This window comes from Anopheles stephensi, chromosome 2, assembly GCF_013141755.1.
Source record: "Anopheles stephensi strain Indian chromosome 2, UCI_ANSTEP_V1.0, whole genome shotgun sequence".
NCBI lineage: Eukaryota > Metazoa > Arthropoda > Insecta > Diptera > Culicidae > Anopheles > Anopheles stephensi.
The window spans coordinates 83869535-83882106 of record NC_050202.1 but is presented as its reverse complement, the minus strand read 5'-3'; the positions used below and the strand labels follow the sequence as shown (position 1 = coordinate 83882106).

General features: G+C 53.3%; 2 protein-coding genes across 4 annotated transcripts; both read left to right on the top strand.

Moving 5' to 3' along the window:
• Positions 1-99: 99 nt before the first annotated feature.
• LOC118507597 (UPF0687 protein C20orf27 homolog) lies at positions 100-1296 on the top strand. 2 transcript variants are annotated; one of them, XM_036046267.1, is made up of 3 exons: positions 100-248; positions 314-560; positions 670-1296. In XM_036046267.1, the coding sequence occupies exon 3, from the start codon at positions 679-681 to the stop codon at positions 1213-1215; it is 537 nt and encodes a 178-aa protein (XP_035902160.1). In that variant the 5' UTR covers positions 100-248; positions 314-560; positions 670-678; the 3' UTR covers positions 1216-1296. The 2 variants fall into 2 exon arrangements, with proteins under 2 accessions (XP_035902160.1, XP_035902158.1); XM_036046265.1 differs by having other exon boundaries at positions 164-560.
• Positions 1297-1630: 334 nt separating this feature from the next.
• On the top strand, positions 1631-12436 carry LOC118507574 (mediator of RNA polymerase II transcription subunit 12). Of its 2 annotated transcripts, XM_036046219.1 has the most exons (11): positions 1631-3900; positions 3976-4667; positions 4763-6463; positions 6669-6725; positions 7740-7824; positions 7895-8623; positions 8696-8883; positions 8949-9231; positions 9295-10768; positions 10836-12023; positions 12090-12436. In XM_036046219.1, the coding sequence occupies exons 1-11, from the start codon at positions 2011-2013 to the stop codon at positions 12248-12250; spliced, it is 8448 nt and encodes a 2815-aa protein (XP_035902112.1). In that variant the 5' UTR covers positions 1631-2010; the 3' UTR covers positions 12251-12436. The 2 variants fall into 2 exon arrangements, with proteins under 2 accessions (XP_035902112.1, XP_035902113.1); XM_036046220.1 differs by lacking the exon at positions 6669-6725 and having other exon boundaries at positions 12090-12405.
• The last annotated feature ends 136 nt before the right edge of the window (positions 12437-12572 follow it).

Here is a 12572-nt window from a genome sequence, read left to right as displayed (position 1 = left end):
ATGTTTTTTCGTTTTTTATTTTTCTTCAAGAAAATTAAATCAGTTTCGTGAGGTGTTTTTCTGAATCATATAAAATAATAACGATCAACTAAACATCCACGGAATGTGTGAAATGAAAAACTACTCGCACCTTTTTTCGCGTCGTTCCAGTTTCCGATACGTTCCGCGTGTTGTTGATGTTCGTTGAATCACAGCTTAATTTGATTTGGCAAAAATACATACGATATCGGCCCCGATCAGTCCCGCGGGTGTGCATAAGATAGTGATTTATTCAAAGCATCATTCACGCTTTACTATTGTTCTTCTTCGATAGCATTCATTCCACTTCAAAGTCAACAATGTCTCGGTTGGGCCACCTACAATCACAAACCAGCGGCGCGTCGACGAGGACGGTGTGCGATGAGATTGCGTGTTCTTAAAATAACCAAATACACGCTGCAAGAAAAGAAGTCCGGCAAAGAGGTCATCAACAGCGAGCAGAACAACTCGGCAACGGTCGGTTCTTCACAGCGAATCATTCCGCCAACTTGACCGCAGCTCAGGACGCACCGATACTTAAGGTACGGTAATGGATAGCATCAATCAGCGTTTGGCCTCAATTTGGGGCGCGCGTCTTCCCGTTGTCCATCACGTGTTGCGCTTTTGTTAACGAAGATATCATATTTGCAGCTGACAAGAATGGTTGACTCGCCCCATCATGTCCATTTCGACCAGGCGGTGATAAACGACGGATTGCACGATAACAGCATTATCTACCAAGTCGCGCCCGATGGAACGTCCCTGACCGTACACTTGGGCTTTCTGCAGATAAATCATCGCTACCGCATCGAGCTGACTGTGCCGGCACAGGCCATAAAGGATGCGGGTTTTACGGTCGACGGCAACAGCGCGTTCGTTGCGCAGGATGTCGCCGTGCCGAACGTGCACTGTCGACTGCTGGAGTTTCCCTCCCGTACCGTCGATGTGAAGGGAGTGGACCACTTTGCGGTAACAATCGAATTTTTCGCTCACAAGGAGAAACTGCTGAAGGAACGATTGCATTTATGTGGTAAAGAGGACTCAGAACGCCGGTTGGAATTGATCCTGGTCGCACGTGTGCTGGGCAAGGGCAAAGGGACGCCAATGCTTCGCAATGGAATTCACTGCATCGGGGTGGAGAAAACGGACGAAGAATCGGAAATGTCCGATTGGCAGGGATTTGCGAAGGAAAAGTAAGTGACGCGCAGCACACCGTTCGATTGTGTACTTTTACTTCCTATTGATAGCGTAATAAATTTCCCAAGCTCTTTAAACAAATCCTCCGCCCGCAAAGATTTTCCTTTCCACCGCAAGATTGATTGCGCGAAGTGCCGCTTGATTGGCGTACGCGAAGAAGAAGAAAAAACCCTTCTAGGTGCAAAAAGCGAAAAAGAAGGAAAACAGGGGCTTGACCTTGTTTACTGGCCGAGGGGAGGTGTACCGCGCGGATTGAGTGATTTGTTTACAAAACGGCACTCACGGTGCGGGGAGTAACTCAGTCTGTCTGTTTTATCCGGGCTCACGCCGTGTTTTCGTTCGATTATCCGGGCGCGCTACGAAGGTAAACAATACCGTGGAATAAATGAACGCATGGTCGAACCTGGCCAGTGCGTACAATTGCAACTGTCATCATCCGGCAGCCATATTTTGTTTTCTTCGATCGCCTTCTGGCACCAATTTGGCTTTTAATTTGTCGTTTTTCTTGTGTAATCCCTCGAATCCGGCGAAATGTGGTAATTAGTTAGGAAGAAAAGTGTTCGTCAATTGTGTTTTGCGTGAAGTGGCGCCCCGGCCGATGGTGGAAAAGGGTACAAACGCGAATGGGGTTTCCCTTGGGAACTAGCACCCGCTGCTAGTTCGTCAGACGCCCGTGTGAAGAACGGAAGAACCTTCGCGAGTGTAACCTCCGGAGGGGCATAATCAAACCACCCCGGACGCTTTCCTTTTTTGCAATTAGCTGAGCAGTATCTGCTCGCCCGCGACGCTTCACAAATGAATATGCGACCGTTGAAACGGCCCCGTCTGGGGCCGCCGGACGTTTACCCGCAGGAAGCCAAGCAACGCGAAGATGAGTTAACGTCCACGCACGTTAAACATGGTTTCGCGACCGAACACAAACTGTCCGAGGAGTTTGGCACCGCGCGCAATTACAACGTTTCGGCAAGCAAGGTCGGTGCGTACTTTAACGCGATCCTGGCGAAGAAGGAGGAACTGATGACGCTCCCGGACTCGGGTCGGAAGAAGCAGCAAATCAACCCGAAGGACAACTTTTGGCCGGTGACGGCGCGCAACAAAACGACGCTCGATACGTGGTTCAAGGATCTGGCCGGAACGAAACCGTTGAGCAGCTTGGCAAAGAAAGCTCCATCTTTCAACAAGAAGGAGGAAATATTTGCCATGCTGTGCGAAAACCAGGTCACGATGCAGCGGGCAGCTTGGTTTATTAAGCTCAGCTCGGCGTACACGGTGGCCGTCTCGGAGGCAAAGATAAAGAAGCGCCAGATGCCCGATCCGGCCACCGAGTGGACGGGCACGATGATAAAGTTCATGAAGGATCTTATACCGAAGCTGCACGAACACTATCACCAGGGTCCACTGCAGGAGAAACCGTCCGCCGGCAGTACGGGAAGTTCGGGCGGAATGGGCGGTGCCAGCGGTGGTGGCGGCGTCGGCGTCGGCGGCCTTGGAATGGGTGCGGGGGCTGGAGGAACCAATTCTTCAACCATTCCGCCTCCATTATCCAGCCCGGCGGGCAGTATGCATAGTCCGGCCGGTGGCAACCCGGTCGGAGGATCAATGCACGGCCAGCAGCAACAGCAGCAGCAGCAGCAGCAGCAGCAACAACCGATTTCCCCACAGGAAGAGCAAAGGATAGCGCAGCGACAGTGGAACTACAGCACGCAGCTGTGCAAGTACATGTACGAGGAAGGATTGCTGGACAAGCAAGAGTTCCTAAACTGGATTATCGATTTGCTGGAAAAGATGAAGTCTTCCCCGAACGCGGACGATGGTTTGCTGAGAATTTATCTTCCGCTGGCCATGCAGTACCTGCACGATATCGTCCAATCGGAGCGCTTCTGTCGCCGGTTAGCGTACGCCGTGTCGAAAAAGTTGGCCCAACTCATAAATCAGATGGCCGAGAGCCATAACATCAATTTGAGCTCGGCCGATCCGGATGGGAACGGAAAGCCGGCGTCCAGCGAGCTGGCCGAGAGCAAACAGGCCGACAAGCAGCATGACAAACCACCCAAGGAAGGGCCGAACGGATCGGCAGCTCCGCCTGCCGACTCGGGCCCTCCGAAGGTGAATCCGTATGAGATGATTTTCACCGAGTATTCGCACTGCTCCCATCACCGTGATGTGGTGCAGCAGCTGTCGTCCATTCTGCAGGTTATAACGCTCGAATGTCCGACTGCCCTGGTGTGGTGCGGGGTTGGTGAAACCCGCTCATCGTCTGTGCTTTCCGGAAGTCCACTGGATCATCTACCGGTAGCACCATCCGCGCTGCCGATGCCAAACCGATACGTAAAGTCGAACGAAGATATTCGCCGGCAGCTGTTCGAGGCGGAGGAAAGCATTAAAGTGCGTTCGCGACATGCCGAATCGCGCTGGTGCATCGACAAGTGGCAAACGGCTGCCGGCAATGCTAGCCTCAAGATACTGGCCACGCTGGATGCGCTCGATGGACACTGTTTCGATCGGATGGATTCGAACAACTCGCTCGACTCGCTGTACTCGAAGATATTCCCTCCGTTTCAGGTGCAACAGATTAAACCGGCCGAAAGCACGGCAGGAGCGGGTGGCAGTGGGCAGGGCAACGGTGCGTCTGGAGGTGTTAATGCCCCTGATGGGAAAGATGCGGCCACGAAGCAGTTTGAATATGTACGTTTTGATTACGTTAACCACTGTCTCGCAGGATAAACATTTTATTTCGATTTCTACAATTCTCCTTTCCAGAACGTTGAACAAGATTCATCGATTGTGAAGATTCTTTGCGAGTGGGCCGTTTCGTGGCAGCGCTGGGGAGAACACCGGGCGATGGTAGTGGCCTGGCTGCTCGACAAACGGCAGAACGAAGTGCTGACCGCGCTGGAAAACGATAGCTACACCAACAATCTGAACAGCTCGGACGACAAAGACTCGGTGCTGTCGGGCAGCGGTTTGAACGGTGGCCAGCCCGTCTTTCAGCACATACTGATGAACTTCCTCGACCATGACGCACCGGTCCTGGAGGAAGCGGGCGGCTCGCAGAACAAATCTCAGTTTACAAATCTCGTGCACCTGTTTAGCGAGCTTATCCGACACGACGTGTTCTCGCACGATGCGTACATGTGTTGCTTGATATCGCGTGGCGATCTGCTGACCGGGGCCGGCGGTATGTTGTCACTCGATAGCCACGGGATCTGTAACGCGGGCCTCGGTACCGGGCCAATTTCGAACAAACCGGCCACCAGCTCCTCGCCCAACAATGGTGGCGGAATGGAGGACGATGTGTTGCAGACGGATTTTAAGGCGAAGCTGGAAGATTTGGACGATTCGAACGTGGATGACGATCTGGACAAGCTGTTGCAGCACATTAAGGAGGACCAGCAAAACTCGATGGATGCACCGGACAGTCCGAAGGATCCGGAACATGCCGCTCCCTCTGTGTAAGTGGTGTTTTTTGTCTTTGATCGTCCTGACACACGCCAGGTTCATATATGTTGACTTGGTTTTTCGATCTCTATTCCACCCCCTTCTACAGCACTGGCTTAGGTAAAGCGGAGTCGTCCAGCCGCCACTTCCTGTACACGGAGCACTTCCCGCTCTGCCAGGACGATCCCATTTCCCAGCACGATTGCAACCAGCGCTACATCCTGCTGTACGGCGTGGGCAAAGAGCGGGACGAGAAGAAGCACGCGGTTAAGAAGATGTCGAAGGAAATCTGCAAACTGTTCTCGAAAAAGTTCAGCATCGATGTGGCCGAGGGTGGCAAGGTGAAGAAGCATTCGCGCAGCGAGTTTAACTTCGAGTCGACCTCGAACAAGTGTCAGGCAATGTCGTACTTTGACCAGCACGTCGTCACCTGGCAGTGTGCGGTGCAGGTGCAGGAGATGCTGAATGCGTTCGCCATCGGCAACAGCAACTATCTTCCGGTGCAGGAGCACGTGGCGTTCCTGTTCGATCTGATGGAGTCGGCGTTCAACATTTACGGGCTGATCGATACGTGCATTCAGATTTTGCGCGAGCTGCCCGAGGTGGAGTTGCAGCTGATTGGCAAAAGCTCGATGGCGCTGGTGCGCAGCTACACGACCTCGCTCAGCCTGTACGTGGTGGGCGTGCTGCGACGGTACCACTGCTGCCTGTTGCTGTCCCAGGAGCAGACGACCGCGATCTTCGAAGGGCTGTGTCGAATTGTGAAGCACGTGAGCAATCCGAGCGATTGCAGTTCGGCCGAGCGCTGCATTCTGGCTTATCTGTACGATCTGTATTCGGCCTGTTCGTCGCTGAAAGCGCGCCCCCAGCAGGAACCATTCCACAATGCGTATCCGAAGATTAAGCAAGCACTGTACACGCCGCTACAGCCGACTCCCTCCGCGCACACGTACAATCCGCAGTTTATGATCGACATCATCACCAATCCGCGGCGCGGTGGCAAGATCGAAAGCGCCTGGGCCAGACAGCTGAACGAGTCCGCCTCGAACCGGTACAGCTTTGTGTGTAACGCCGTGGTAGCGGTTACGCGCGACATCGACAACGACTGTCTGAACGACATCGCGGCGATGTGTGCGGAGCTGACGGCGTGCTGCAACTCGCTCAGCACCGAATGGCTCGGCGTGCTGATTGCGCTGTGCGGCTCGAACCGTGATGCCGGCTACTACGTGGACGTTCTGACGCAGGTGGACGTGCAGAACACGAACATCCACAATGCGCTGTCCGTGTTCACGAGCATCCTGGTGGCGCGCCACTGCTTTTCGCTCGAGAACTTTGTTGCGCACGTGGCCCTCCCGTCACTGGTACAGGCCTGCAAGGGGCGGGGCGAAACGACGCCGGAAATTGAAGCCGGCGCCCGACTGTCCTGCCATCTGTTGCTGCGCCTGTTCAAAACCATCGAATGCCCACAGCCGGGGCTGTACTCCGTCAGCACCTCGCCCAACCCGATCACGGTCGGTAACGCGCACAACATCAAGCTGAGCTGCGATCGACACCTGCTAGCGGCGGCACACAAAAACATTGGCGTGGCGCCGGTGCTGGCCGTGCTGAAGGGTATTCTCGTGGTGGGCGATGCGACCGCCCACAAGGTGTCGTCGATATTCGGCACCGGGAAGCGCAGCGGGCTCAACACGCCGGTGCACCCGGGCAGCACGCCGAAGAGTATGGCCGGGTCGGGCGATCTGAGCCACATACTGGGCACGAGCGACCTTTCCATACTGGGGAATCCGGACGAATCGATGCTGGACGTGTCGTAAGTACCGCGCTGCACTGCAATTACTTCTCCTCTGCGCGCACCCGGGTTTGGGGCCCATGGAGCTGGCCCGGCAACTAGAATCGATTGGAGTTCGATACCGTCATTGGCTTTCCATTGCCGTCCCGTCCGTCCATTCACCTTGACTTGGTTAACTATTATTTTCAAACGATTTTTTCTTATTTTTCTCTGGTTTCCGATTTAGGATGATCGAACTGGGGGAACTCTCTCCAACCGCCTCCGCTCGATTATACTCTAGCAGGTGTGCGAATGGGTTTGTTTGCCGTTTGAGTTCGTTTGGTTATGTTTTTTGCTTTCGTATTATTGCCTCTGTACCGTTTGTTTGTTTGTTTTTCTTTATTGTTTGTTTGTTTGATTTTGTGTATGTCCCATGCTGCTACTACACCGCCCATGCTGTGTGTTGTGTTGCTTTCGATCATTATTTTAATGGGGGGGTTTGTTTTGCGCACATCATTCATAGGTTAGAGGGGCGGTCAAAGGGTGCGCTAGAGACACGGGCAGTCGGAAGGAATACTCTGCAAAAGCACGTCGCTTGCACTTCACCCTCATTCGGTGGTTTGTTTGCTCTTTGTTTGATGCTACAATGATTCGTCCACTACCACCCATCAGCTTTCATTCCCATTTGTTGGCATTCGTAGGCGACTCGGAATCGGTTCGGGTCGTACTCCTAGCTCCAACGAGTTCGGGTCGACCCGTGAGTTCGACGAGTTCGGTCTAATCGAGGGTTCAATTCGGAATCGGAACTCCGGGTCGATCCGTGAATAGAGTCGTATGACCCATCACTAATACTTAGTCCCATTGCACAAAGCAAGGAGGTATCGAATCGTATTCATTAAGAACTCATGAATGGTCCATTGCCTGTTATTCCATTCTATACAGTTTGTTCCAAAACAAGAGCCACACGTAATTATATCAACTATGAAGAGGTGGTTCTGTGGTGAGATCAGCGGTTAGAACGCCAAAGGGGCCAATAACGTTACATTAATTCAAACTCCTAGATGTGGCCCCTGTTTTGGAACACACTGTAATGGATAGTGTTGCTGCACTGTGGGAATTGTCCTGTCTGTTGGTTTCATTCGATTTCTTTGGACTTTGGACCGGTTGTCCTTTCGTTCTTTAGCATCCTCCCCTCACCTATCGTTTTCCAGTCACCGTCACCGTCATCAGTTTCATTTAATTGTGCTAAAATATGTGTACAAAAACTCTTTATTGTTCGAAATTTAACGCTATGTGTTTGTATCTTCGCATCCTTTAGGCAACAGAACTCACATCTTAATCAGGAGAACGCGACAAGTCTGTCGGATTTCGCGCAGCATGTGCTCCGTCAGATATGCTCCCAGGTAAGCGATTCGAAACCAATCGCTTTTTTTACTTCTTTGAAGTTAACCAGTTTTCTCTTCTGTTGTGTAGGAATGGGTCCTGGAACGCTGCCTACAGCACGCGGAAGAACTGTGCCAGCACGGTATGCTGATCGATAATCTGCTGACCGCCAAGCAGGCGCAACGTTTGCTCCACATGATCTGCTACCCGGAGCACGAATCCAATCTGATCGCCGAACTAGACCAGAAGGCGATCATTGTGCGCATACTGGAAAATCTGGAACAGTGGTCGTTGCGCATATCCTGGCTGGATTTGCAGCTCATGTTCAAGCAGACGAACTGCAGCTCGCCGGATCTGTCCAACTGGTTGGATATGGTGGCGAGGGCCGCTATCGACGTGTTTCGCGTCAACGAGTTCGTGCTGAGCAATCCGGAGCACGTGAAGCAGGAGAAGATCAAACCGTCCACCTGGCTGGTGGCACCGTTGGTTTCGAAGCTGCCGAGTGCGGTGCAGGGACGCATTCTGAAAGTATCGGGCCAGGTGCTGGAGAGCACGAGCATGTTTAGCAAGCACAAGGATGGCAGTGGGGGTAACAGTGGTGGCAGCAACAACAACAGCCACAACCACGGAGCGAACAGTAACAGCTCGGTCAGCTCGAACGGTAGCACGTTTGGGAGCAAAAAGTCTTCGCAGCTGAATCATCAACCGTTCCTGGGGTTGGTGCTGACCTGCCTCAAGGGGCAGGACGAGCAGAAGGAGGGTTTGCTGCAATCGCTCTACTCGCAGCTATCGCAATTCTTGCAGAATCGGGATCAAAGTGTGAGTGTGGAGGTTCTTATTTGTTGATTTAACACGGCTTTATAATTGCTCTACATTATCTCGCTGCTTTAGCTGGAAACCATTGGAGGCATTGAAGATCCTTGCGGGTTTGAAAAGATGCTTGATGCGCTGCAACTGCGCTACTCGCTTGTTGGAGGACTGTTCGATGCAATCATGAAAAATGCCACCTCTACCACCGACTGGGCGATACTGTTTGCGCAACTCATCAGCCAGGGTGTGATTGATTTGAGCAACAATTCGTAAGTACATTCTTCCGTTACGAAGAGACCCATTTCAAGCTCACGAGGTATCTATATTCCGACAGGGAATTGTTTACTACCACGCTCGACATGTTGGCCACACTGATCCATTCAACGCTCGTGAGTGACAGTCAGACGGAGCGCGACGAGAACAAGAAGCTGTACACGAATCTCATGAAAAAACTGCGCAAGGAGCTTGGCGACAAGAACGGTCCCTCGATCAAATACGTCCGACAGCTGTTGCCACTGGCGAAGCAAACGTGCGAGGTACTGACGTGCGATTCGGCCGGTTCGTCCACCGATGCCAAGGGTAATAAAATTGCAATTGACAGCATCGAAAAGAAGAACGTAAGTATTGGCTGAGCTGTTGTGCAAAAAAGTTAGAAAGGTAACCGGGTTCCTTCCGTTTAGGGTCTTCGGCTAGGCGATAAGCAGCGTGTGAGCGTGTGGGATCTGTTGGAAGGTCACAAGAATCCCGCACCCCTGTCCTGGGCGTGGTTTGGAGCGGTGAAAATCGAGCGCAAGCCTTTAGCGTACGAAGAAACGCATCGGCTGCTAAAGTATCACACGCACAGCCTGTACAAACCGAGCAGCTACTACTACGAACCGCTGCCCTTGCCGCCCGAGGAAGTAGAACCGCTGCCCGATAAGCTTAAGGATGACATGAAAGCCGACACGCCTTCATCGGACCAATCGCCGGCGCCAAGTACCGGCTCGAAGAAGAGCAAAACGACGCGCAAAAGAAAACCGAAGGCTACGCCCGCCGCACAAGTGCAGCAAAGCCAACCGCAACAGCCGATTATGCCAGCGATCGTACCGCAAACGGCTGCCGGACCTCAGCAACTGCAGCAAATGCAACAGCAGCAGCAACAGCAGCAACAGATGCAACAACAAACGCTGCAACAGCAGCAACACCTACAACAACAGCAACAGCAACAGTTACACCTGCAGCAGCAACAGGCACAACAGCAGCAGCACCTGCAGCAACAGCAACAGCTGCAACAGCTACAGCAACAGCAGCAGCTGCAGCAACAGCAGCAGCAGCAGCAAAATCAGATGATGATGCAGCAACAGCAGCAACCGAACATTCCCCAGCAACAGCAATCAGCGCTCCAACAGCAACAGCAGCAGCAGCTCGGCTCGCAGCAACCACAGCAACAGCAGGTTGCCATGACACCGCAGCAAACGCTGCAGCAAATGCAAAACAACAGCATGGGATCCATGCAAATGGGAGGACCGATGAGCTCGATGAACCAACAGCATCTGCAGCAACAGTACGGCCAAGCCAACCCGGCCCAACTGGTCGGGCAGGGAAACATCGGAGGAATGCAGGCGGGCATGGGTGGACTCGGCACCGGAATGGGTGGTGGCATGTTGGGCCAACAGCAACAGCAGCAGCAGCAGCAGCAGCAACAACCTCCCCAGCAACAGCAGCAACCACAGCAAGCTCAACAAGCACAGCAAGCACAGCAGCAAGCTCAGCAGCAGCAGCAGCAGCAACAGCAACAACAGCAGCAGCAACCTCAAGGCAATCCAAATATGGGCTTCGTGGGCAACGTAAACCCTATGGCGCAGTTGGCTCAACAGCAAGGCGGCAATCAGCAGCAGTGGGGTGGTTACGGTTCCATGCAGCAACAGCACCAACAGCAGCAGCAGCAGCAGCAACAGCAACAACAGCAACAACAGCCTCAACCACAAGCACAACAGCAGCAGCAGCAGCAGCAACAACAGCAAACGCCACAGCAATCTCAGCAGGCAGCGCAACAGCAAGGCCCACAGCAAGGCCCCCAGCAAGGATCACAACAAGGTCCTCAGACACAGCAGCAGCTGCAGCAGCAACAGCAGCAGCAACAAATGTTCTACTCCAGCATGGGTCAAGCAACGAGTAAGTACGAAAGGTTGCCGTTTTTTGTCAATAAAAGACTGTTGTCCATTTATCCTACTCCTTCCAGTGAATCGCTTCGATCGGCCACAGTTGAACAACTCCAAGCAAGCACTCTCGAACATGCTGCGCTCGAAGCTGCCCATCAATGCTGGCCACCCGGCCAGTTTCATGCAGCAACAGCAGCAGCAGCAGCAGCAGCAGCAACAGCAACAGCAACAGCAGCAGCCGCAACGCAATCCTCAGCAACAGTTTATGCGTGGTCCACTGCGGGCCGGTATGCCGGGCAATCCGATTGTCGGTGCACAGGCGGGCATGGGTCCGATGAATCCGGCCATGGCTGGTGCAAATGCCGGCATTGGGGCAACCGGGGGTGGTGCGGTAATGGGGGCGCAGGGTATGAATCCTGGTGGCATGATGGGAGCTCAGCAGGCTGCCCAGGGCCAGCAGACGGCCGGTGGTATCATGAATCAGAATGCTCCGGCCATGATGAGCACTGCCGGGGGCTCGCTTATGGGCCAATCCGGTGGCAGTATGATACAGACGAGCATGATGAACCCGCAGCAAAACCCAACGCTCGTGGGGCAGGGCATGGGCAGCGGCGGTGGCATTGGCGGAGGAGCGGGCGGAATGACCGGCAATAGTGGCATGGGCGGAAGTGCGACCGGAATGGGCGGGAGTGGCAGTGGAATGGTAACGTCGGGCGGAATGGTCAGTACCGGCATGGGTAGCGCCGGAATCGGCAATGCCGCACCGATGGGTGGCGGACAGGGTGGTATGGGCGGAAACAGTGGAATGCCGAATGCGGGCGGTATGGGAAATCCGGCCATGGGCAACCCTGGCATGGGCATGCAGAATATGCAGCAATCGGGCAGTATGCAGGGAGGCATGTTCCAGGGACAAAACGTACCGTACCAGAATGTCAACCAGAACTATCCCAACTACGGCAATCAGGGCATGGGACAGCAGGGTGGGCAGGGTGGCGGTATGATGGGAAATTTCAATCAGATGGCCCAGCAACAGCGCAACACGCAGGCCGAGTTCCTGGCGCAACAGCGTGCAGCGGCAATGGCGGCCGGCCGGGGTCAGTACGGGCAGCACGCACCGAACGTAACGATGGGCAACATGGGCGTGAATCAGGGGGCCGTTCCACCGTACCCTCGGCAAGGTGGCAAACCGGGTGTAGGAGGTAATATGGCTCAAAACCAGCAACAGTTCCAGCAGCAACGGATGCGCTTGATAATGCAGCAACATTCAGGTAGGCATATGGTTTTGCGGTTGATTCAAGTGCTGTTTGCTAATATGTTTGCATGTACGCTTCCAGGTATGGGACAGGGCGGTAATGCGCAAGGTATGATGCAGAATCAAGGGCAGGGTATGAGCACGCAGCAAACGCCCAATCTGGTGGCTCAGCTGCAGCGCCAGATGCCCAACCAGAGCAACATGATGGGCCAGCAATATCCTCATCAGCCTCCGCAGTATTAAGCTGGGGACCGCAAGCAACAGAACCAAGCGCGAAAGAGCAAACACAATTGGGTGAAGAAAGACAACACACACATCTTCATACTAGTGCATATATTTATTACCACTGTGACTTGACGTTAAACAGACGCATATATTTCTTAGTAACGGAATAGAGACATCGCAATAAACTGAGTAAAAGTAACGATACTCGGTTTGTGGTTGTGAAAAAAAAAATATTACAACAGGATCCGACTAGCAATAACGTTACATTCAAAATGCTCCACCCAGAACGTGCTTTGACAGTTGCGTTCTATGACAGCTGTCAGAACCGCCAGAAAGGATG